This window comes from Myodes glareolus, chromosome 7 (assembly GCF_982192425.1).
Source record: "Myodes glareolus chromosome 7, mMyoGla1.1, whole genome shotgun sequence".
NCBI lineage: Eukaryota > Metazoa > Chordata > Mammalia > Rodentia > Cricetidae > Myodes > Myodes glareolus.
Window position 1 is genome coordinate 51,309,239 of NC_142032.1, and position 22,966 is coordinate 51,332,204.

The 22,966-nt window shown below is 44.8% G+C and overlaps 1 protein-coding gene and 1 long non-coding RNA gene across 3 annotated transcripts in view; one reads left to right on the plus strand and one right to left on the minus strand.

Annotated features, from left to right (window-relative positions):
- LOC148121409 (uncharacterized) overlaps positions 1-342 on the minus strand; it is a 73,810-nt gene extending 73,468 nt beyond the window's left edge. Inside the window, exon 1 of the long non-coding RNA XR_015738374.1 lies at positions 109-342. This is a non-coding gene — a long non-coding RNA (uncharacterized LOC148121409). The remainder of the gene's footprint in view (positions 1-108) is intronic.
- A 379-nt stretch (positions 343-721) lies between these two features.
- Positions 722-13,017, plus strand: LOC125405902 (B-lymphocyte antigen CD20). Of its 2 annotated transcripts, XM_048442692.3 has the most exons (7): positions 723-879; positions 5,863-6,036; positions 6,477-6,596; positions 8,013-8,072; positions 9,603-9,839; positions 10,931-11,032; positions 12,250-13,017. In XM_048442692.3, exons 2-7 carry the CDS (start codon positions 5,878-5,880, stop codon positions 12,466-12,468), a joined length of 897 nt encoding a protein of 298 aa, XP_048298649.3. In that variant the 5' UTR covers positions 723-879; positions 5,863-5,877; the 3' UTR covers positions 12,469-13,017. The 2 variants fall into 2 exon arrangements, with proteins under 2 accessions (XP_048298652.3, XP_048298649.3); XM_048442695.3 differs by lacking the exon at positions 8,013-8,072 and having other exon boundaries at positions 722-879.
- The last annotated feature ends 9,949 nt before the right edge of the window (positions 13,018-22,966 follow it).

The window sequence follows — 22,966 nt, forward strand, 5'->3', positions numbered from 1 at the left end:
AGCATAGAGGTTGTATATGGAAGAGAGGATAATAATATCCTTAAGAAAAATCTTTTATTCTCCTCCAAATATTTAGAGTTTCCCATGCCACCAACTCGCTCCACTTACCTCCTTGACCTGGCACTGAACTTGGCCATACAGCTCCAGGCAATACTACAGAGAGAGGGCAGCAGGAAGGTGGAGGAGAAGGGTGGGCTCATATGTAAACGCGGCATTTCAGTTCACAGCACTCGAAATAGAGCTTGCTTGTCTCACGCTTCTGGGTGCATGTGCTATGGAGAACAAATTATATTTCAGGCCATTTCTGCTAAATTTGACACAAGATTTACATAGCCTACTAGAACAGTGTATGAGCAAATGAGAATAGTGATTGAAAGGTAACAAGTACACCACTCCCAAGTGGACCTGTTGGGGGATTCTGCGTCTTTGCATGGGTGCCTCCCCACCTGCTCAACCCTAAAAGTGAAGCGTGAAGGTAAAGTCCGTCCCGAGCAGCCCATCTCTGGAGAGTTTCTAGCGCCCTCCTAGCCCTTAGGGACCCACCACCCACAGCTGCTTCCAGGGTGGTGGCTGCAGAACTTCTTCTAACCAAGGGAGCATGAAGCACAGCCGACAGGCCCCAGGGGTCTTTTTCAAGAAGTGAAACCTCCCGGAAAGGCAAAAACTTTTTTGTATATCCTTTCTATCAAAGCAAAGTGATTGGATCAAGTCTCAAGGTAGCAGAAGTGGCTAATTTCCTGTCACCTGGTGTCAATCAGAGGCACCAGCTCTAGGCCTGGTCTACCTCACTCATCTTCAAGTACTTGAGATCGGAGAAGCGGACAGCTGACTCAGCCGTGTCTAAACTGGCCCTTGAGCCTTGGAGACTTGGAGACCCAGGTAAGGAATGAGCTTGCTCTGTTTAAATGACTGAAAAGAGAGGCTGGATGAGGAGAGTCGTGGTTTGAGAGCCTAGAGAGTCTTTCAGACTGGGGTGTTCCTGGTGAGACTTTCAAAGGGCAGCGTGATTTCAGCTGCGGTGATTTCAAGGCTGGCTGTACCCCCTCCTCCTAACTTCCCTCTCAAAGTGACTGTAGGCAATGGGTGGTGAGCAGATGCCAGCATGGAGATAAAGCCTCTAGCGTTCTGGGCTCAACCTAGGTTCTACTGCATAGAAGCCACATAACCTTGGATGAGTTGCCAAACCTCTCCTTGCTTCAATTTTCTTGTCCATAAAAATGGGAGCAAGAGCAAGGCCCTCTGCATCATGAAGATCAAACCTAAAATATAAAATCTTTTTAGGAATGTCTGAGGCCAAATCATGAAATAATCCTGGCCTTAAGCAGAATCTAACTCTATTCCGCTTGTTTCAGCTGATTTTTGTCTCCAAGGATCAATTTCAATAACTTTAGTGTAAACATTCGTAGAGTGTGTGTGTGTGTGTGTGTGTGTGTGTGTGTGTGTGTCAGAGGATAACCGCAGGAGTCAGTTTTCTGAGGGAACCTGGGCCATCAGCCTTGCCAATAAGTCAGATAGTTGGTCTGATTCACAAGATCGTTTTTTCTCGTGCTCTACCAGGAAAGGAAATCAGGATAAATCGGCAGGTGATAGGAGATGTAGAGAAAAGGCCATGTCTGAGAGGTACTGCAGTTGTGGAATAGTGTGGTTTTGCTCATGCCTGGATATGGGAGGGAGCTGAAGGAGCAAGAGTAAAATCCGCCCCCAAGCCTGAGTGTGTCTGTGCACATCCACGCACACATGTAGAAGATGGAGCTTCACGGTAGATGCCTTCTTCAGTCACAAGACAGGTCCCTCACTCAGTCTGAAACTTCTGAATTCGGCTGGACTGGCTGGACAACAAATGCCAGGGACTGGACTTCCTGCACTGAAGTTACAAGTACCGCAGCTGGAGTTCATGTGGATGCTGAGACCCATACTTAGTCCTCACGCTTGTGACGCACGACCTGAGCCATCTCACAAGCCCCCTGGTTTAAACCTCTTAGGTCTGAGCAGTTGACAAAACAAAGTGAGCCAAGGCACTGTGCCCAGAGAAGACCTTTTACAGAGAAGTTTCGGTTGAGCGACAGAAACTGGTTGAAGAAATGCAAGCGAGGAGGAAGTGGGGAAGGGGTAGATAGCAAAATTTGACAAAACTGAAGTGAGGAAAAGGGAAATGGGGTAGTAATGGGGGACCTTGTGAGACTGTTAAATGGGAGGTTAGGGACTGGGGAATAAGGTAGCACATTTTTGTTTAAATCAGGGCCAGAAATAATAATTATTCCCTGAGAAATTATTACCTTATCAATTGCAGCACATCTTATATTATCCTAATTTTATAGAGGTCACAAATGTTCGTAATGCCACAAAAGAGCGAGAGTGGGTCCCAGGAAGAGGGATTTCTGGGAAGAGCAGCACCTGGTGGGAGGGAATGGTCTGAGAGGGTTGAGGAGGCAAGGTGTAAGAAGATTTGCCTGTGGCCATAAGTGCAGGAGGGAGGGAAGATGAGTGCAAAGCTATTCTGAATTGCAAACGGGGAAATTGAGGTTGGGGGCTTCAAGCATCTCAGCTGATGATGGAGTTATTGGACCTAAAACTTATTATTCAAACCAAAACCATAGAAGAAAATGTGATATCGTCAGGGGAATGAGAAGGTGGTGTCTCTAGAAGTCAAAAAGGATTGTGGAAGATGCTATGATATCTTCAGGGGAATGAGAAGGTGGGGTCTCTGGAAGCCAAAAGGGTTGTGGAGTTGCAGTGGGTGATAGAGTGGGACGGTGTGTGAGCAAATCAAGTCGTGATTTCAGTGCCAGCATTTTTCACATTTGTGAAAATAAAGCCCTGTATCGTCACATTTTGACCAATGTGGTCAGTAACCTCTGCTAATCTATCAGACAATCTTTTCTGTGAGCTGGAGTCCACTGAAGCCATTTTGTATAATTTATTTTAATGATAAGGCAAAGGTGGAGAAACCTACATTTGTGGGAGTATATGGACCAGCTCTAATTTCACGTGTTTCCACTGAACTTAATTTTCTTGCACAGACAATCTACAGCACCCCCATGTGTGGGGGGAGGTGGATAATTGGCATAAAATGGTATGTCAGTCGTATTTGTTTATAAAATATTATTTTGTAGTAATATTTATTCAACACTTTGGAGAAATATAGTTATTAGAAAGATACTATTCTAACAGAAAGAAAAATGTTCTTCTCTCCATATTATTATTGCCAAGAGCCCATACAGACAGCCCTGCTAGACTTTGCCCAAATAAAAGGTTTATTTCAGCAACAACACAGAACCAAGACTTAAGGAGCCTCTGATGACTGCAGTGGAATTACAGTAATGCTAGTCCAATCATTTTCATCACCCTGAATAAGTAATGATCTTGTACTTTAAGTCACCATCATTAAAATTAGTTCCCTAGAATGAAGTTAAGTGAACTTTAGTTCATTTCATAATTGCCAAAAGATACTGGGAAAAATTACGGGAACCTCTATGCACACACTAAAAGGAAATGCAATGCTTACTGAAAGAGAGAGGTATAAAAAAAAAGCTGGGAAAAACACAGCTAGTATCCTTGGGGACACAGTAAACGCTCAGTTAAACAACTACAGTCATACAGTCTAGCCTGGGGTTCACAGAATGAGCATTGGTATCAGTGGCTCCCTAACTACGTATAAGGTCTTTGCAAAAGCATGCCCCACATCCAGGGGCATGATCCTTATTTGTGATGAAAGCAAACTGGTTTCTGAGATTTTTCTAGTTCTAGACCAGAACTCATTTAAAAATTCCTTGGTAGGTAAATAATTTTTATTTTGGTTGGCGGCCTCATGAGATGGTTTGTGGCATGAAGTAGATTCCCCTAGGGCCAAGTGACATCTGGTAATTTAGAACAGGAGGGAAATCAAGTAAAAAACTCTTCCCTAAAGCCCATGCTGCAGACAGCTCATGTTCTGTATCACTTTCAGTAATGTAGAGTGGGCATATTTTGAAGAGAAAGGAAGAGAAACTGAACTGTCCCCCACAGGAGTCAAAGTAGTGAGTCATGGACACTGCAGTTGACAAGTTGAAGGCTTTATTTCAGATCATTAGTAATTACACATAACTTAAGTGAGTTGTCTAACTTGTCTGCCCTTGTCCTCTCCTCTGGAAAGCAGAGGCAATGATTCATCCCTTGTTGCCTCTACTGGGCTCAGAAGAGATGTCCCAGATGAGATTTCCTTGTAATTATAAAACTGGCAGAAGTTTAAGAGGTTAACTCCCCAGCTCTCCAAGACATTAGCGTAAGTCTCAGGAGCCCGGGTAGTCTTAATTCCCAAGGCCCGTTACACAGCTTACCATCAATAAGGATGAGGCTAGAGGTGTGGTCCTAAAGAAGGATATCCAGGGCACAGAAAAGTATCAAAGGAATTCATACATGTGGTTGACATAACCAATAGTAACCAATAGATGAATGCTCCCAGCAAATGGCATGTGAAGAAGGCTGGATGGCCTTAGCCTGTCAGAGCTGGGAAGAATGTGGTTCATCACCTCATAGCCTCAGAACCAACTATGAGCACTAACAGACGACACCCACTACCCTCCTCCCCTAGGCACATATATGCACTCATTTTTCAGAATCCTAAGAGAAGGGCACTGTTCTCATTTTACAGATGGATAAAGTGGAAACTACAGCTCAGAAGTATATGAAAAGAATTACAACAAGGCAGCTGATATTTATTAAGATGTGCATGCTTTGCATAAATCGAGCTTTCCTTCAATGCTTACTGAGAAGCTTTACCATGAACATTATTTTAGATGCTGGTCCAGAGGCAATAACATCATTTATTTCTGTAGAGAGAAGACTGCAATAAACAAGTAACTTGCCATACTAATACTTGGAATGTAGTGAACAGAGCAAGATGTACTGAGGCAGAGAAAATATGTAAGAGCATGCATGATAGGCTGAGGGTTCAGACAAGGCCTCTGGGGATAGCTAATGTTTAAGCCTGGGTGAAAAAAGTTACACGAACATGAACCATCACTATCTATCTCAGACAAGCTGGGAGACAAGAATAATTACTACTTCTGGTCTAGAGTGGAAGAACCTGAGACCCAGAGAACTTGTCCAGTACCTCAGAGTAATTAGAATCAATGTTTAAAAGCAGACAGTCTGACTCAGGGGCTGTGATCTTACATGTGACGGCAGAGAGCATTCTTGATGTGACCTGCTCTGACTCAAGGGCTGTGATCTTACATGTGACGGCATAGAACATTCTTGATGTGACCTGCTCAAAGTCAGAGTTGGAGAGAGAGAGAGGGGCCTAGAACTATCCCTTCCTGACCGTAAGGACAGTCCTTACCATAATCAGGCATGACACCTGTGGGCCACTATGCTGTTCAGAGACAAATAAAAAAGTCAATAAAAAATATGTTTTGCAGAAATCATAAGAAGAACACCAAAGGAGGGACCAGCTGGGAAAACGCACAGATCGGGAATGAATTTCAGTGATATTTTCTTAACGTTCACAAGGCCTTGGCCCAAGCACCAGCACAGACAAAAATTCATATGAACATAAATTCATAGTTGTTATGGGAGTATAGCTCATTGGTAGAGTAACTGACGGCATAGTGGTGTTTGAACATTAATATGTGTCCAGACATGATTAGCAGGCATGCTAGCTCAGACTCCTGGGCCCGTATGGCCTTGCCTGTGATAGACCCTCCAGATCCTTCCCTAGAACACAGGGCTAGACCTTGCCTCACACCTACTAGGAAGCTACTAGGAAGATGGCATGCCTCAGTGGCACCATCCAGAGAACACTAAGAGAAGTCTTAGATGGTGACAGAAGATAAGATTGCCCAAGATTTTGTCATTGATCTCACCTGACTGTTTTATTTTTAGGAGTTTGAGAAGAGAATGACAACACCCAGAAACTCAGTGAGTGGAACCTTCCCAATACAGTCTACCAAAGGCCCCCTTGCCATGCAGCCTTCTCAAACGGTGAACCTCAGGAGGACTTCTTCACTGGTGGGCCCAACACAAAGGTTCTTCATGAGGGAATCGAAGGCTTTGGGGGTAAGGCTGTTTTCTTCCATTCCCTGCCCTGGAGATGCTCTGGCCTACAGATGTTAATGTTTCCAGCTGTGTATGGAATTCAGCCTGCCTTGCACAGGCAGATCTAAGTTTGTGTGTTCTTTATATCTCACACAGTGGGCTAAGCCAGAGGGTTCAGGGGAGTTACCCCCCAGATCACTGAAGGATGATCTTATAGCATCTCTTGGCTTGGAGGTTAAGCACCTTCCAGTCTGATCCATTGTTCAAATTCCAGGCACATTTGTTCCTTGGAAATGCCCTGTGAAGTGGGAGAGAATGCGAAGGCAAAATTCTTAGCAGTGTTACTGCTCCATTTGGTACCTTTGCACAGTCTTTAATCTGGTCTCAGGCTTCCCACCTTGCCTTTGACCTCCACCAGTGATGGGCTCAGTTCACCACCAGTGCTTTTCTTCTCTCCCCAGGCTGTCCAGATCATGAATGGCCTCTTCCATATTTCCTTGGGGGGACTGCTGATGATCCCCACGGGAGTCTTTGCGCCCATCTGTCTGAGTGTATGGTACCCTCTCTGGGGAGGCATCATGGTAAGTTAGAATAAACAGCAATCATTTGTAAGATGTTAAAGGAGAGAAAAAAGATGTCCAAGAAGATTTAGATTGTTTCTGTGTTAATGAAAGTAGGATTGGCAGGAAGAAGGTTACTAGGTTGACATAGCTAAGTGAGAAGAAGACAGACTACATGATGTACATGAGGCTCGTGTGGTTGAACATGGCCATGCTTCGTGTAGATTCACAGAATGGAGCTCTGCCGGCTGTTCCCAGGGAAGGAAGACTGCACAAAGCAGGGTCTCTCCACAGCTAACTCCAGTAGGGTGGGAGACACCAGATATTTGTATTTGGGAAGGAGGGGAGATAAGGGAACATCCTCAGCTCCCACATCTCACTACAACTTGTTAGTTACTATGGAACCTGATGAAATTATTCCAATCCCAAATAACCCCTCTGTACGTCTGAATACAGCAACACTCTTCTGGTCTACTTAAGGTTCATGTTTCCCAAACTTATAATTCTGTGTGTGCCATGAGGCTAGGTAGTGTTTTTTTGTTTGTTTGTTTGTTTTTTTTTTGTTTTTTGTTTTTTGACAGGACACTTTTCATGACTGTGTCCCTCTAAGGGTGAGTCCAGAATTGAAGCTTTCAGAATGGAGGCAGATTGGTTATAAGACTTTTCTGCACTTGAACCTTAGGAAAGGAAGTTGAGAAATAATCACTATTACTTCCTATAGTGGCCAACGTTTTGGTGAAATGTATATACTCAAGATAAGTATGGCCTTATGCACTACGTTAACGCTGTTAAATAACTATGACCCCAAAAGAACATTTTCACTTATTACAATTAGAGAGATGGGCTGGAGAGATGGTTCAGTGATTAAGAACACTGACTGCTTTTCCAGAGGACCTGGGTTCAATTCACAGTATCCACACACATAAAATAAGTAATAATTTACTTTTTTATTTTAAGAAGGAGGAGAATAAGTGTTTTAATTCACACTGACATTCTCTCCTTCCTATGTCTCCCAGACACCTGTCCTAACTGTGTTTTTAAAACTAGTGACTAAGTCTACTTGCAGCCTGTGTAGATAAGGAATAAATCATGTTACCGAGGGTGATTTCTTATGTTTCTATTTGATGATATAGGCCCAAAGGGTTCTCACTGACACGGAAGTGTGAATTCTGTCTCTCTTATTGTCTTCCTAACTAATGGTCCCCCGGGGTTGAACAGCACAGAGTGGGTATGTGAGCCTAAATAACAAAGAAAAACAGCTATCTAGAAATAACTTAATGAGATAAAATTTGACACATAGTTTAATGAAAGATACTGAAAATGTAGGTGATTCCTTCTCAATAAATCATCAGTGGAAAACAGTGACCCTTTTCTGCCTCTCTCCCTCTGCTCCCTTTTCCTCCCCCACCCCCTCCCCGCCCACCACTTTCTTTGCAGTATATTATTTCGGGATCACTCCTGGCAGCAGCAGCAGAGCAAACCTCCAGGAAGAGCTTGGCAAGTAATCGGATGGCTTCCCCACACACCAGACACCATAGCTACTTTATGGCTTTCCCACACACCAGACACAATAGCTACTTTATGGCTTTCCCACACACCGGACACAATAGCTACTTTCTCAGTTGAAAACAAGTCCTGGGGACCCTTGAAGAGCTCAGCTATCATAAATTATCTAGGAGTAAAGGATCCTATCTCATTCTAGTTACGATACAATTTTCTTCATAAAAACTACAACTGGTATCTGCCTTAAGTCTATCCATAGCAAGAGAATCCAAGGCAGAGCTCAGAAGACAGTACTTAACAGTCTTCCCATGCTAAGCTCCCTGTAGAGATGATAGATCTGACATATTCTGAAAAAGTCATTTCTCCCCAACACTATTTAGGAAAATGTTTTGATCCATATGCTTGAGTCAGGTTCTTGCTAAGTCAGAACCCTGAGTAAGTTAATACAGGGGTACCCCTGACTTTTCACCCCATGAATGGAAGGACTAGTCCTACATAGGAGATCAAGATAACGATGAAGTGGGTGTTGTGTGTGACAGTATGATGTAATCTGTAAGGCCTACAGTGTGTTCTGTCCTTAAGGATCCGTTTATAGCATCTTAAAAAGAGTAACATACAGAATTCCTAAATCTGGATGGGTGACCAGATCGCACTACCAAATTTCTCTCCAGAAAATCCTCTAACAATACCTTCACTTGCCAACCTAAGTCACTGTGAGCTGGTAAGGATCTCAGAGGACTGGGATGGCTCTTCTCTATACACGGTCTGAAAATTTCAATTTAGGGGAAGAGACAAAGTGTTTACAAATATCAAATACAACCAAAACTACCAAATTGCCATTAATAGGTCATGTAGCTAGGAATGAAATATGTGTTTCATGAAACAGCCGTCAATAATGCCATATCATCGCGGTACTTGGCATACGATACGTAGGACAGAGCAGTCACAACCATGTCCTCTAGCCTGTGTATCAAGAGACAGCCCTAATGGTATTGGGGGAAGACAGCTGATTGGGGGTGACATTGTCAGTAAGGAGTGGAAGCATTATTATGGCTGATGCATTGTTTTTTACTGGATGGTACAAACCTAGAAGGTTCTATCTATAGCTACATCAACCATCTTTAGTCATGATATAAAATCCTTCTTATCCCTCTGCCCACTGCCTCATTATGCAAAGTGATAATAATCTGGATGTTCATTAAGTCTTTACTGCATGTCTGGGAAGGTGGGGACAATGAAAGAAGTTCAGGGATACAGCATGTGGGTAAGGGATCGCTGGAATTATGAATTCGAAATTGGGTGGGTGGTGATTGAATAAGATGGGAAGACTGGAAAAGGAGGGAGAAGGAGGCTAAACAATATGCTTCACAGTGACAAAGAGGCTAAAAGCCATCCGGAGAACAGAACCAGAATTCAGGTGTGGCACATTTGTGAGTCAGGCTGATGGCAGCTGGAACCCCACACCCAGCTTTAAGTTTTCTGAACAGAAATCAAATTGAATTAACAAACCTGCCTCTGTTCCAGGTCAAAGCAAAAGTGATAATGAACTCTCTGAGCCTCTTTGTTGCCACTTCTGGGATAATTCTTTCAATCATGGACATACTGAACATTACAGTTTCTCATTTTTTAAAAATGGAGCGCCTGAATCTTAGCAAAACTCCCAACCTGTACGTTGATATCTACAACTGTGAACCGGCTAACTCCTCGGATAAAAATTCCCCATCGACACAGTACTGCTACAGCATGCAGTCTGTGTTCCTGGTAAGCATGGAAGAGGGCTCCTCCAGAGAAGAACCGTGCTATGTTTTACCATGAACATTGACTTTGTGTCCAGGTAGTCTGTGTCTGCTATTTTTTCCAAATGTGGCTTTGGGCAAAAACCCTCCTCCTAAACTGCTTCCATCTCCTCAGCTGGAAAACATGGAGAGTGAGAGTGATACTGTATATCTCCTTGGTTTGATTTGAGAAACTAACTAGTTAGCATGAGCAAGGCACTTGGAATCGTGGTACAGAAGATGCTAACTGTGACTTTATTATTTCTTCTGACAAATGGGCTTGCTGTGTAGCCCTGGATGGTCTGCTGCTGACTATTTAGCCCAGACTAGTTTAAAATTTGCAACAATGCTGCCTCTACTTCCTGAACGCTAGAATTACTGGCATGTGCCCCCACACTTTATGTGTTCATCATTGTTAATATCATTGGTGACATTAATGTTATTATTATTAATAAAATATGAAAGAAATTCCTAAATTGTTATTAACATATTTCCCCCACAGAACTTTGAATGCAGAGTTTAAAGGGGAAAGGCAATGCATTTCCCAAGTGTTGTGGAGTTTCCTTGGTGTGATACCACATCCTCTAAAGCGGATCCAATTTCCAGGATCTCACGTAATCCAGGCTGGCCTTCACTTTGCTGTATAGTTAAGAACAACCTTGACCTTCTGATCTCCTTGCCTCCACCTCCCGTTGTGCTGGGATTACAGGCACCTGCCACCATACCTAGTTTACACAGTGGGACTAGAACTTAGGACCTCAAGTATGCTGGTCGAGTACCCTACCCATAAGCTACCATACCTGACCAAGGTGACAGAATTTAATGTGGAACTCTTTCTCACAATGAATTGATTCTTCAGTTTCCTAAGCCCACCTTACTTCCTTACTGGGTTCGGCACATGGGCTGTAGATGCTTCCTTCTGTAGCAGCCATTCCTCGCAGCGGTGCAGCTTACTCACCTGAAGAACTGAGCTGAATTGGCGCTCACCGAGTTCCCGGCGGCAGGCGGCAGGCATCACTGAGCACTGAGCATGACCACCGTTCATCTCATCTTTGCCTCTGTTCTGTTGATTTCCAGGGCATTTTGTCAGTGATGCTGATCTCTGCCTTCTTCCAGAAACTTGTGACAGCTGGCGTTGTGGAAAATGATTGGAAAAGAGTGTGCTCCAGATCCAAATCTGTAAGTTGGAGTTACCTGTCCACAACATCTTTCTAGAAAAATTAATATCTACAAAGAACTGTTTACAAAGAATAATCTGACAAAAATTTGAAACTAGGACCTTCACTGGAATAAAATAGTTTTATTCTGTTTTCGGACAACAGAAAGCACCAGTAGTGGCAGCAGATGTTTTGAAGGGTGAGTGAGGCTATGGTCAAGCAGCTCCCAGAGTTAACCACGCCTGCCACCAGCTTTCCTGTCCTTGACTTCAGACTCCCACTCCCCCTGTCTTGGTTACTGTCCTATGGCAGTGATCAGAGAGAGCATTTGGGGATTACGGCTCCTGAAGATTAGCTGGAGCCCATGACCATCACGGGGAGGAGCATGGCAGCCAGCAGGCAGGTGTGGCTCCGCAGCAGTAGCTGAGAGCTCACATCTGATCCACAAGCAGGAGGCAGAGAGAGTTAACTGGAATGGCTCCAACTTTTGAAACCTCAAAGCCCAACCCCAGCGACACGTCTCCTCCCACAAGGCCATATTTCCTAATCATTCCCACAGTTCAACCAATCACAGAATCAGTATTCAAAATTTTGAGCCTACGGGGGGGGCTGTTCTTACTCATACCTTGATCACATGCCCCTCCCGTCTTAATCTATAACGAGGGATGGTTGAAGGCTGGAGGCCGATAAAGTCGCTGCTTCCTGGATTTTGCAGTGCTCCCCTCTCCCCACACTCTTCACCTCATTTCACTTCCAAAGCAATGTATTTCAAAGAGTCTCCAAAGCTGGGAAATATGAATGTTCCAATAGCAACCCTCTTATAAACTTCCTCAAAACTACAGACTGTAAGATTTAGCTTATAGTTTTAAACCCATTACTGATTACTTCATTATACAGAAGGAGAGACAGCAGACTGAGACTAACTTTAAAAGATTATGATCACTAATGGCAAATCAGTTCTGGAATACAACTCCTCTATTTTGGTGTTATTTTTCCATGTGGTCTAATTATTCTGGGGAAAATGGCAAATGCCTGAAGTCCTTAACAATTAACACAGACTCGATATTTAATAAGTAGGTGATTTGATGAGAATTTGCATGTCCAAGTGGCCAATCCTGGTATCTATAGTATATGGCTAATTAAATGAAGGACATGAGAATAAGTTGGCATTTGAATATATGTAGAGTGTTCGGAGGCATGTCAAGGGTAAATGTCAAGAGGCGTTTGTTTATGTTCTAGAACGTGGTTCTGCTAGCAGCTGGACAAAAAAAAGAACAGACGATTAAGGTGAAAGAAGAAATCATTGAGCTGAGCGGAGTATCTCCCCAACTGAAGAAGGAAGAAGAAATTGAAATCATCCCAGTGCAAGAAGAAGAAGAAGAAGAAACAGAAGTGAACTTTCCAGAACCTCCCCAGGAACAGGAATCCTTGCCAGTGGAAAATGAGATCTCTCCTTAAGCGCTTTTCCTTTATTAGCATTATCATTTAGAGAGCTTCCAAGACACACAGTTACCCCATTCCTGTGGTCTTCCACGTCTATTCTCCACGCTTCTACAGCTTATCTTTGCATAGAGAAGCCACGTCTAGCTTTCCTTCCCATTTGGAGAATATGACAATTGTAGCAGATTGTGTTGTCCCTTGCTTGGGAGTTTTACGAGGGAAGAGATGCTGCAGGACTCACTTCTCATCCACCTTTCTCTGGGAAGGGCATTTTTGTAGTGGTAGTGCTTTTTCTCCATTTTTCCACCAGCAGCTGCAGCTGAGGGAAAGGACACACGGCTGTTCCACCCACCTCTGAACTCTCCAACTCTACCTACATTTCTGGTGGAGTCCTTTCTGCATTGCCGTCTTAAGGAAAATAGAAGCAATGATGGAGGGAATGAGGCACAATTTTTTCAGGGGAAAGGTCACTGTAGCGTGTTTCTCAAGCTTCTGGATCCCATTTGGAAAGCTGCGAAAGGCAAGAACTAACCCTGTCTCTGTACAAACAGCAGACCTTACACATAAGCGAGTCTCTGTGTCTTAACTTTGTCCAACTCCTGTTTCTGGGCTTCTGGTCACATTGTTTACCTCCACGAACCCTTTAGTCAAGAGAAGAAAGGATGGTGTGACATAGCAGGTACCCAAACCTCACATTATAGACAACAGCTGTGCTTACAGGGTGTTGTCCAGAGCGCAGAACAGTTTACGGAACACTTTCATGTGATCTCTCATGACCATGACAGAATCCCTAGCACTATTTTACAATTAAACTGAAAATAGGGAGCAAGCCAATGTATCCTGACCCATCGCACCTAATAGTTGTGGGGACGTGAGTCAGAACCATCTCTTCAAATCCTGAAGATGTTTGAAACGACCAAAGTATTTATACCCAATGTCCGCATGGCTATGAGCCATGTGTTGAGTCGTAGAAGAGTCAGAACTGGATTTGACACCACATGAGTAAAAACACCTAGATACTTATAGTATCAGAAAACCAGTCAAGACATTAACATGCAATCAGCTGGCAAGTTATAAGATGTAGATACTAAGCACTATAAATGATCTCAGAAAGTCAAGCTTAGAAAAAACATAGTTAAGATGCCAACTCTCAGGACACCGTACTTTTCCACACCCCCTCTGTTCATGTACAGGGAGTCTAGCACCTGACCTAGAAACATTGTCAGCCTAAGAAGATCTTGCTATACCCTATCAAACAGATGTCATGATCAGTTTGCTTCTAGGCATGACGGGTATATGGACAACTTAAGTCACACTCCTCAGAATATTCCCATATTATGAGCAGTTACTGGTGGGAGGTACTTCCTGTAATTACAAAGAAAATGGAAGTCGAACATTTCCCCTTGTGAAGCATTCCAAACAAGCTCTAAATGAATAGAACTGTGTGTTCATGGTTGCAATGGCTGAGTCCACTCTGTGTATTTCCTTATTCATGTTATCAAATTCTGCAACCTCAGTTCGTATTTATGTAAACCAATCTGTGTTAGAATAGAGACACATGAGGCATACTGAGCTATTCCTACAAACCTCACGCAGGCTCCCAAGGAAATTATTCATCCAGTAGATCATTACTAATTACTGCTCCCTCTTGCAAGCCACAGCATGATTCTTCACATCCAACACATGGAAGTTGCCCCTGTCTACATGAAATAATATGGCCGTGGCTGGAGTAAGGGGGAGAGAGGTGAGAGGTGAGGAACAGCTGAAGAAATCTCTAAAAGAAGTATTCCGTTTCTAAGTTTCCCCTCTCTGAAACTCATCATTTCCTTAAGGGCTTTATCTATTGATAGGTTCTCAAATAATCCATTTTTACCAAATTCTCACTTCTCTTTATGGGATAACTTTAACGTCTATTTAAGAAGAACGAAAATTCTTGCTGACCTCCCCTCAAGAATCTTCTGCCAACGCAGCATCCGATAACATTCCCCAATGGCAGAACTGTTTATCAAAGCAACAGATATTTCTCTAGCTTCAAGTTAGATTTTCCTCTCAATTTTTATTTTTGTAAAAACAATTTTGTAGCCATAAGGAACAAAATCTTTTAAAAAAAAAAAGTTAATTGCCTGATATACCATGGCAGATACCCATGGTAGGCCCGCCTGTATCTGAAATGATGAAGGAGAAGATGGGCGTGGTAGGGAAGGGGAGGTGGAGGGAGAGCGTGGGGGGAACTTTGATTGGGATGTAAAAGAAATAAACAAAAGAAGCCAGTTACACCCATTGACTAGATACCCATCAGTGGCTCGATTATTTAGGGACCAACAACAAGGCAGAAGAGTATCAAGGACGGAGGCATGAGGTGGCATGAGGCTGCTCGCCTTGGGGCAGCCGGGGAGCAGAAAGACAGCTGAAAAGACTTGGGTCCGACAGCTCTTCAAGGGCATGCCAAGCTTGAGCAGCGGACGTTTAGAGGGGACTTAAGAGCCAAACCATAATGTGATAAGGCACAGCTGTTAAGAGAGGTATAATTAAAAATAAGACAAAGACCTTAACTTCAAAAATGTTAGTGCTTGACTGAAGACAATAAGATGTATACGAGGATAATGAGTTGAACTCCAGGAAAACTCAGTGGAAAAGGAATAATCATTTCAACAAATGATCATTGGGATGCATGATAGCTACACAGAGAATAATATAAATAGATAAATTGAAAGTTTACCTCATACAGTATGAAAATACTAACTCATAATGGATTAGAACCATAACTGTAAGAGCAGCCATTAAAAAAATACCTAGAAGAAAAATACAGACTTAAGATTTGTGACCTTGAATTAGACAGTAGTTTCTTAAATGTAATACCAAAATAATGAACAACCAGCAAAAATTGAAAGCCATCATAAATTTTAAATGTTGTGATTTTTAAATATTTTCATTTGACTTATATCTTCTCATGTGAGCCTTTGTGAGTTTATTTGTAGCACACATGTCACGTGTGTGCTGGGGTCCGCAGAGGCCAGAGGGAGGGCTGTCAGATCCCCTGGAACGAGGGACAAGGGGCTTGTGAGCTGCCACGTGGTTCTGGGGACCAAACCCAGGCCCTATACAAGAACAGTTAAACACTACTAACAGTTGAGCCACCTCTACAGGGCCTAGAAATTTTATGACTTGAAGGCACAATTTTTAAAAGTGTAAATGCAACCCACGTAAGGGGGAAACACAAATCCTGAATCTGATAAAGGTGCTGTCTCTAGAAGTCACAGAGGAAGCTTAAGTTAAATAATACATGGGCAAATGGCCTAATTTTATTTAAAATTAGCAAACGATTTGAGCACAGATTTCTCCAAATACATTGTACAAATAGCCAATAAGCAAATAAATGGTTCATTATGCACTACGAAAATGTGAATGAAAACCTCAGCGACAGACACAGCTTCACATCATGAGAGTGGCTGCCAACATAAGGAAGGCAGCAAGTGCTGGTGAGGAGCTGGAGGGAATGTTCATAAAATACTGATCGAAACACAGGCTAATGTGATTAATCTCTTCGTAAAAATATTTTCTAATTATCAAAAAATGCTAAATGCAAAGTTTCTATATGGCCCCAGAAGTTTGCTACCAGGCAGATGGATGCCCAAGGACAACAGAAATGTGAACACACAAAACTGAGTACAATTATCCACAGAAAAAATAACTAAAAATTGGAAACAGCTCAAATATCTATCAACTAATGAATGAGCAGGAAAAATGACCCACCCATGTGAAAACTTACTCATCGCTTAAAAGGATGCACTCTTCTTGCCAAGGAGCAAGAAGCCAGTAAAATGTTGTTTGATTCCATTTATATGACATGTCCAGAATGGTTTCCTGAAACTGGAGGTGGAGTGGCTACTAATTGATCTTTCTTCAATCCTGTGAATTTGATAAAAAAAAAAAACTTAAAAGAATGGATTGCATGGTATTTAAAAGTGTTTTAAAAGCTATCATGAATATGAGGCAACCAGAAATAACTGACATAATAAGCCCCATTGATCAGCATCCAATAATTGCTCAATGATACAGCATAAGAGGAAACTCAGTGAAGGTGAACTGTGACAAAAAAAAAAAAACAGGAAGTATCTGAACTAAATCTTAGCGAATAGGTGAGAATATATGCAGAGAAAAAGAGGAAAGGTGATGGAGAAAGGTCATGTTACTTTTATTGGTTAATAAAAAGACTGCCTTGGCCTTTTTGATAGGCCAGCCCTTAGGTGGGTGGAGTAGACAGAACAGAATTGTGGGAGAAAGAAAGCAGAGGCAGACAGTCGCCATGACTCTCTTCTCTGAGACAGACACAGGTTAGAATCCTCCTGGTAAGCCACCACCTCGTGGTGCTACATACATGATTAAAAATGGGTTAGATCAATATGTAAGAGTTAGCCAAAAAGAGGCTACAGATAATGGGCCAGGCAGTGCTTAAATGAATATAGTTTCCGTGTAATTATTTCAGGGGTAAAGCTAGCTGGGAGGCGGGAGGTGGGAAGCGGCCCACCGCTCCTTCTCAAGAAAGGCGATCCCTAAAAGGAAGATGAAAGTACATGAATGAGTCTCCGAAACTTGATGGACTGAAAGTCCCCAGAGGACAGTGGCGCTTCATTAGGAACGCTTGCATTTACCTGTCAGAGAAAAGGCAACTCATGAAGATGAGACTGAGAACATCTAAGAAGGTAAGGTGAGGACTTACAGTCCTGTTTTGGAAGTGTCTCAGTTACTTTTCTGTTGCTGTTATAAACCATTCATGACCAAAGCAACCTATAAAAAGAAGAGTTTTATTGGGCTTACGACTCCAGAGAGTTTCTGAAGGTGGACTGAAGGCGTAGCCTTAGGCTGGTACGGCCGTGGAGAACTCCCATCCCATCCACAAGCCGGAGGCACAGAGCACATTGAAATGGCTTGGGTCTTTTGCCACTTCGAAGGCTGCCCCCAGTGATTCACCTCCTCCAAGACCAGGCCTCCTAATAATTCCCCAATAGTTCCACTAACTGGAGAACAAGTACTCAAACCTATGAGCCTACAGTAGCCATTCTGTTCAAGCCAGCACAGGTAGTTAAGAAGAAAAAGCCTCAAGGGGCAAGGAAGAGATGCAGAATACTACCACGGAGACACTCTCGAGAATGAGAGCTGAGCAAGGGCCACTGGGACCAGGGTTAGGGGACGCGTGTGTAGGAAAGCATTCGTGATCCTAGAGAAGCTAAATAAGAAGATGAACCTGATGAAGATTATTTAGCTATCCGCCAGGAGGTAGGAAATAGACAAGAGTCCCAGGTAACCTCGAGTGCATGAGGGGATGGGAGGGTTGTTGGAAGGGGAGAGGGTTAGAGAGAAGGGAGTAGGGGAGGAATGGGGAAAGCTCGGTGGACCGGGATGGGGGGGAAGGAGGAAGGATGAATATGGGATCAGGGAAGAATATATTTCAACTAAGGGAGTCATTTTAGGGTATACAGGAGACTTGATTATATATGGGATCCCAGGTCCAAGGAGAGATCCCCAGATTGTTCTCTGGACAGAGGAGAGGGTGCCTGAACCGGCCTTGGCCCATAACCATACTGATGAATATTTTGCTTATCACCATAGATCCTTCATCTGGCGATGGATGGAGATAGAGACAGAGACCCACATTGGAGCACCGGACTGAGCCCCCCCAAGGTCCAAATGAGGAGCAGAAGGAGGAAGAAAATGAAAAAGTAAATCAGGACTGCGAGGGATGCAATCACCCACTGATACAAGGGGACTGATCTAATGAGCGTTCACCAAGGCCAGTTGAACTGGGACTGAACGAGGACATGATCCAACCAGATTCTCTGAATGTGGCCAGATTCTCTGAATGTGGCTGGCCCGGAGCCTTTCTGAAAAGCCATTGACAATGACACTGGGACTTGTTTCCTCTGCATATACTGGATTTTGGGGATCCAGTCTGTTTGGATACTCACCTTCCTGGACCTGGAGGGAGCGGGGAGGAACTTGAACTCCCCACAGGGCAGGAAACCCTGACTGCCCTTAGGGACAAAGAGGGAGGAGGAGAGGGAGTGGGGGGAGTGGGAGGGTGTTGGGAGGAGGGGTGGAAATGGAAACTTTTATAATTTAATAAAATTACTTTCTAAAAAAAAAACCTAAACAAAGAAAAAAAAGAAAGAAAGATAGAGTCCAGGTCACTGGAAAGTAAACAAGCTACAAAGAATTCACACTGAGAGTTGACTCTGCTTTTGAGATGTCTTTAATGTAAAGGTGAGAGATGGGCAGGGGTTTGAATAAGACTCAGGGCAAGAATCAGGTGGCACAGACCTTTAATCCCAGCACTCAGGAGCAGAGGCAGGCAGATCTCTGTGAGTTCGAGACCATCCTGGTCTACACAGCAAATTCCAGGACAAGCTCCAAAGCTACACAGAGGAAACCATTTCTCAAAAGAAGAAGAAGAAGAGGAAGTGAAGGACCCCAACTTCATTGGGGTCACAGTTAAAACTGTGGTTTTAACTTTAACCACAGTTATAACGCTCTGCAAAGGTTTTCAGATAGCAAGCTCCATTAAGGCCTCCGGAGTCAGGACCTCCAGAGTGCTGAACAAATAACAGGCTTAATTCAAGACCTCCAGAATGCTAAAGCAAAGACACCTGAGATTAGAACGAGGACAGCCTTATCTGGCAGCAGGACAGGAGATTTATGAACTGACATGAGTAGGAACAAAGACTTCAAGGGAGGAAGAGAGGATTGCGAGGCCTGAGTCACGTACAGAGCGAGGCTCGTCACAAGCCAGGGGCTGTGCAAATCAGACATCGAGTCGCCAGCCAAGCTAGGAAGGCAGGAAGAGATAAGAAAAACAGGTAGCACAACCCCCTCCTTGGTATCCAGGTGGGTCTGGACAACCCCCTCCTTGGTATTTAGGTAAAAGGTCAAGAATGTGCCACTCAGCTTAGCCTTATTTGAACTGACCAATGAAATGAAAGCTTTTCTGCTTCTGTACCCGTGCTTTTGCTCCCCTATAAAAACCCCTCATCCCCAACCTGCAGGCGCGCAAGTCCCCGAGAGACTCTGTCGCCCGCAGGTACCTATGTATCCACCAATAAACCTCCTGCTGTTTGCATCCGGCTGCGTGTTTTCGACTGGTCTCTGGGCACGGGGTCCTTCCCGAGGGAAGACGCCCAGCGGGGAGTCTTTCATTTGGTGCGTTGGCCGGGAATTGAGGCCCCTATCCCAGAGACCGCCGAATCACTGCTGGGAGGTGAGGTGAGCTGGCCAGCATTTCTATGTTCTATGTTTTATGTACTTGTCTTACGTCTTTGGCGTTTGATTGTTGCGCTGCGAATTTGAATTTGTACAATTCAGCTGGGTCGATTTGTATTTTGGCGGGCCTCGGAAGGAGCTGACGGGCTTGGAAACTCCCCCCCCCCCCCGCACCCCGGAAGACGTTCCGTGGGAGTTTGGGAGCCCGATTTTTCGGGCTCATTTGTCTGAGCCCACGACCAGAGTCGGACTTTGTCCGAAGGTACGGGGCTCGTTTGTTTGAACCCATGACCAGTGTAGGATGTTTGTCTGAGGCGTCGGGGTTCGTTTGGGAGGTGGGGATATCCGGAGCCCCGTCGTAGTAAGCCTCCGTTTGCGCAGCATGTTTGATTGTCAGTCTGTTTGTCCTATTGTGCATCTTTATGGTTTTGTCTGTTTGTTTACGGAAACACCAGCAGGGGGCAGTCTCTGACTACCCCTTTTAAGCTTACTACAGATCGGTACCTGGGAGAGTTTGGCCTATGATCCACCCCCAGCGCGGCAGCATGCACGGGGGCTAGGGAAGCGGCCCCCCCCCCCCCGGGCCTGGGTGCCGGCCTTTCGCCGGCCGCTAGTGCCGCTGCCCACCGCGGACCCGGCTCCCGGGCGCCCAGGCCTGAGCGAGCGGCCGGGAACCACGAGGGCTGGCAGCCTGCCTGGCCTCCCGCCGTGCTCGCCGCGGAGAGCGAGATTTACCAGCGAGCCCAGGGCAAGCAGCAGAGTCCCTGCCCACGACCGCCCGCCCTCGGCCTGCAAGCCGTAGCGGGCGGGACTCCAATGGGGGAGAAGACAATGGCCCCGCCCCGCCCCCCGCCGCCCTGGGCCAGGAGAGCTCTGCCGCACGCTAAGCATTGTTTTGCGGGACCGAGGACTCGGGCTATGGTCGCGGCCTGGCACTCCTCTGCGGCCCCGCGCGCTTGCACGCCCCGCCGCCGCCTTCCAGTGTCTTTCCCTCCCACGTGGCCCTGAAGGCATGCGCGCTCCCCTCCCCCTCTCGCTGTCTGTGGGCCGCTGCGGCGCGCCCCGCCTTTCAGCCGCCCTCACGGGCCGCGGGGGCGGCGCCCAAGGTGCGGCCCGGCCGGCTCCCCCGCCGGCGGCTCCGCCCACAACCTGGGCCCTGATGAGTAACTCGGGGCTGGTCACAGCCATGAAGCAGCTTGAAGACTGTGGTTTGTTTGATGTCTTTGTCCTGTGTATGTATATGTAAGGCCTTTGACTGACGCTGACTGACTTAATGACTTCTTGACTTTGATATTGTGATCACTTACAAGACTTTAGAGATATGGCCATAAACATAAGGGTATATTAAGAAAAAAAAAAGAAAAAAGAGAGTCAGCCTCAGCCCCAAGCACGTGGATGGCTGGGCTGGATAATTGCTATGACTCAAAGATGTTAACAATCTTTTTTCCTCCGTGAGCTGGGAGCTGTGCGCCTCAAACCTCTGGTCAAAGCTGGCCAAGGCTTAACTCCAACTGTGATGAACTCTTTCAGATCCTATGGGTTATAAATGTTATAAATATCTGTCATCATTTATAGAGGCTGGTTACAAATTATTGTTGGTTAATGTTAAAAAAAAATTGCTGGTCTCAAATGTTTCGTACTGGTACAGGATTTTATGTTCTGTTGATTATATCCTTTGCTATGCAGAAAGCTTCTCAGTTCTGGAGATCTCATTTATTGATTGTTTCTCTCAATGTCTATGCCACTGAGGCTATGTTTAAAAATGTATTTAAAACCCTTTTTCTTCTATGCGGTTCAATATTGTTGGTTTTATGTTAAGCTCTTTGATTTGTTTGGATTTTAGTTTTATGCATAGAGAAATATGGATTCACTTTCATTCTTCTACATGATGATGTCCAATTAATTCTTAAAGGGAGAAACTGACAGTCAGAATGCTGGGCTCATGGCAATTCTCAGGGGGGCTACAAGGCACCCCACTAATTCGGCCAAGGAAAGAGAGGTTCTCCAGGGGCCAGTTAGAATCTATGTTCCTTAAATGTTTAATGAAGATTTACAGGCATCTTACCCAACCTCTAAAAGTCAACAGGCAGCGATAGCCATGGCCTTCATAGGGCAGTCAACATCAGATATAAGAAAAAAAAGTTACAGCAGATAGATAGGTTGCAAGATTATACCTTGCAGAATTTGGGGAGACAGAGAAAATGTTAAACGAGAGACAGAGAAAAGAGAAAACCGGAGGGATCATAGACAGGAAATTTGGACTCAGACAGATAGGGAGCCTGGGCAACAGAAGAGGACCAAAGACAAATAAAGATACACATAAATGACTCATTCCTCCCTGGTCATCCCTGAATGTATGACCAAAGGCTTTTGCTGACCAAACGAGGGACTTTTACTTTTCCTGCTGTTTTCAGTTCTGCAGAAGACGCAGGCTGCTTGCCTGCCTCTGCTTTCACCACACCTTCCTCACCAGGATGACCACCTCCCCATGCCATCACCATCGGAGAAATCCTTGCCTCCTAGCAACCGTCCTGGGGCCACACTTGTCTTAAAGCCTGCAGGAGCCCTGGCTGCTCACCTTGCAGTCTGCTCCCCTCACCTGTGTCAGACTGCAATAGAGCACTCACAATGCTACCACAGGTGCTCTCCTGCACCAGGCTGCTGCTCCTGTGCCCTGCTCACGTCGATGGACTATGGATCATATCAGCATCTGCAGAAAGGACAGGCGGCTGGCAGAATGGCAGGCTGAGCAGCGCCAGGCAGAGCCGGAAATAATGGCGAAGCTTGCCTGGGGCACAAGGCTGGGAGTCAGAGCCAAGCAGGTATACAAGACTGGAGGTAAGCAAAAGATGGGGGCAGGAATGATGAACAGGAAGCAAATGATTTGGATAAATAGTCTCCCTTCAGGGACATTGGCCCACCCAGAAGGCTGAACTTGTGACATTGACACAAATTCTATGGATGGCAGAGGGAAAAGTCTCAGCATCTACACTGACAACAGGTATGCTTTTGCCACTGCTCATATTCATGGAGCAATATACAGAACATCTGCAGGAAAAGACATATACTTGTCCAAGACACCAAAAAGCTTGAGATGCTATGGCTGAGGAAAATCAGATGGCAGACTCTCTGTCTTGGCAGAAGAAGTAGTCAAAAACTGCAAGAACTGTGCTATGATTAATGCAGGACACTCCATATATGCTCCTGGGAAGAGGCTCAGGGGCGATTGGCCTGGAGCCTACTGGAAAGTATATTTTGCAGA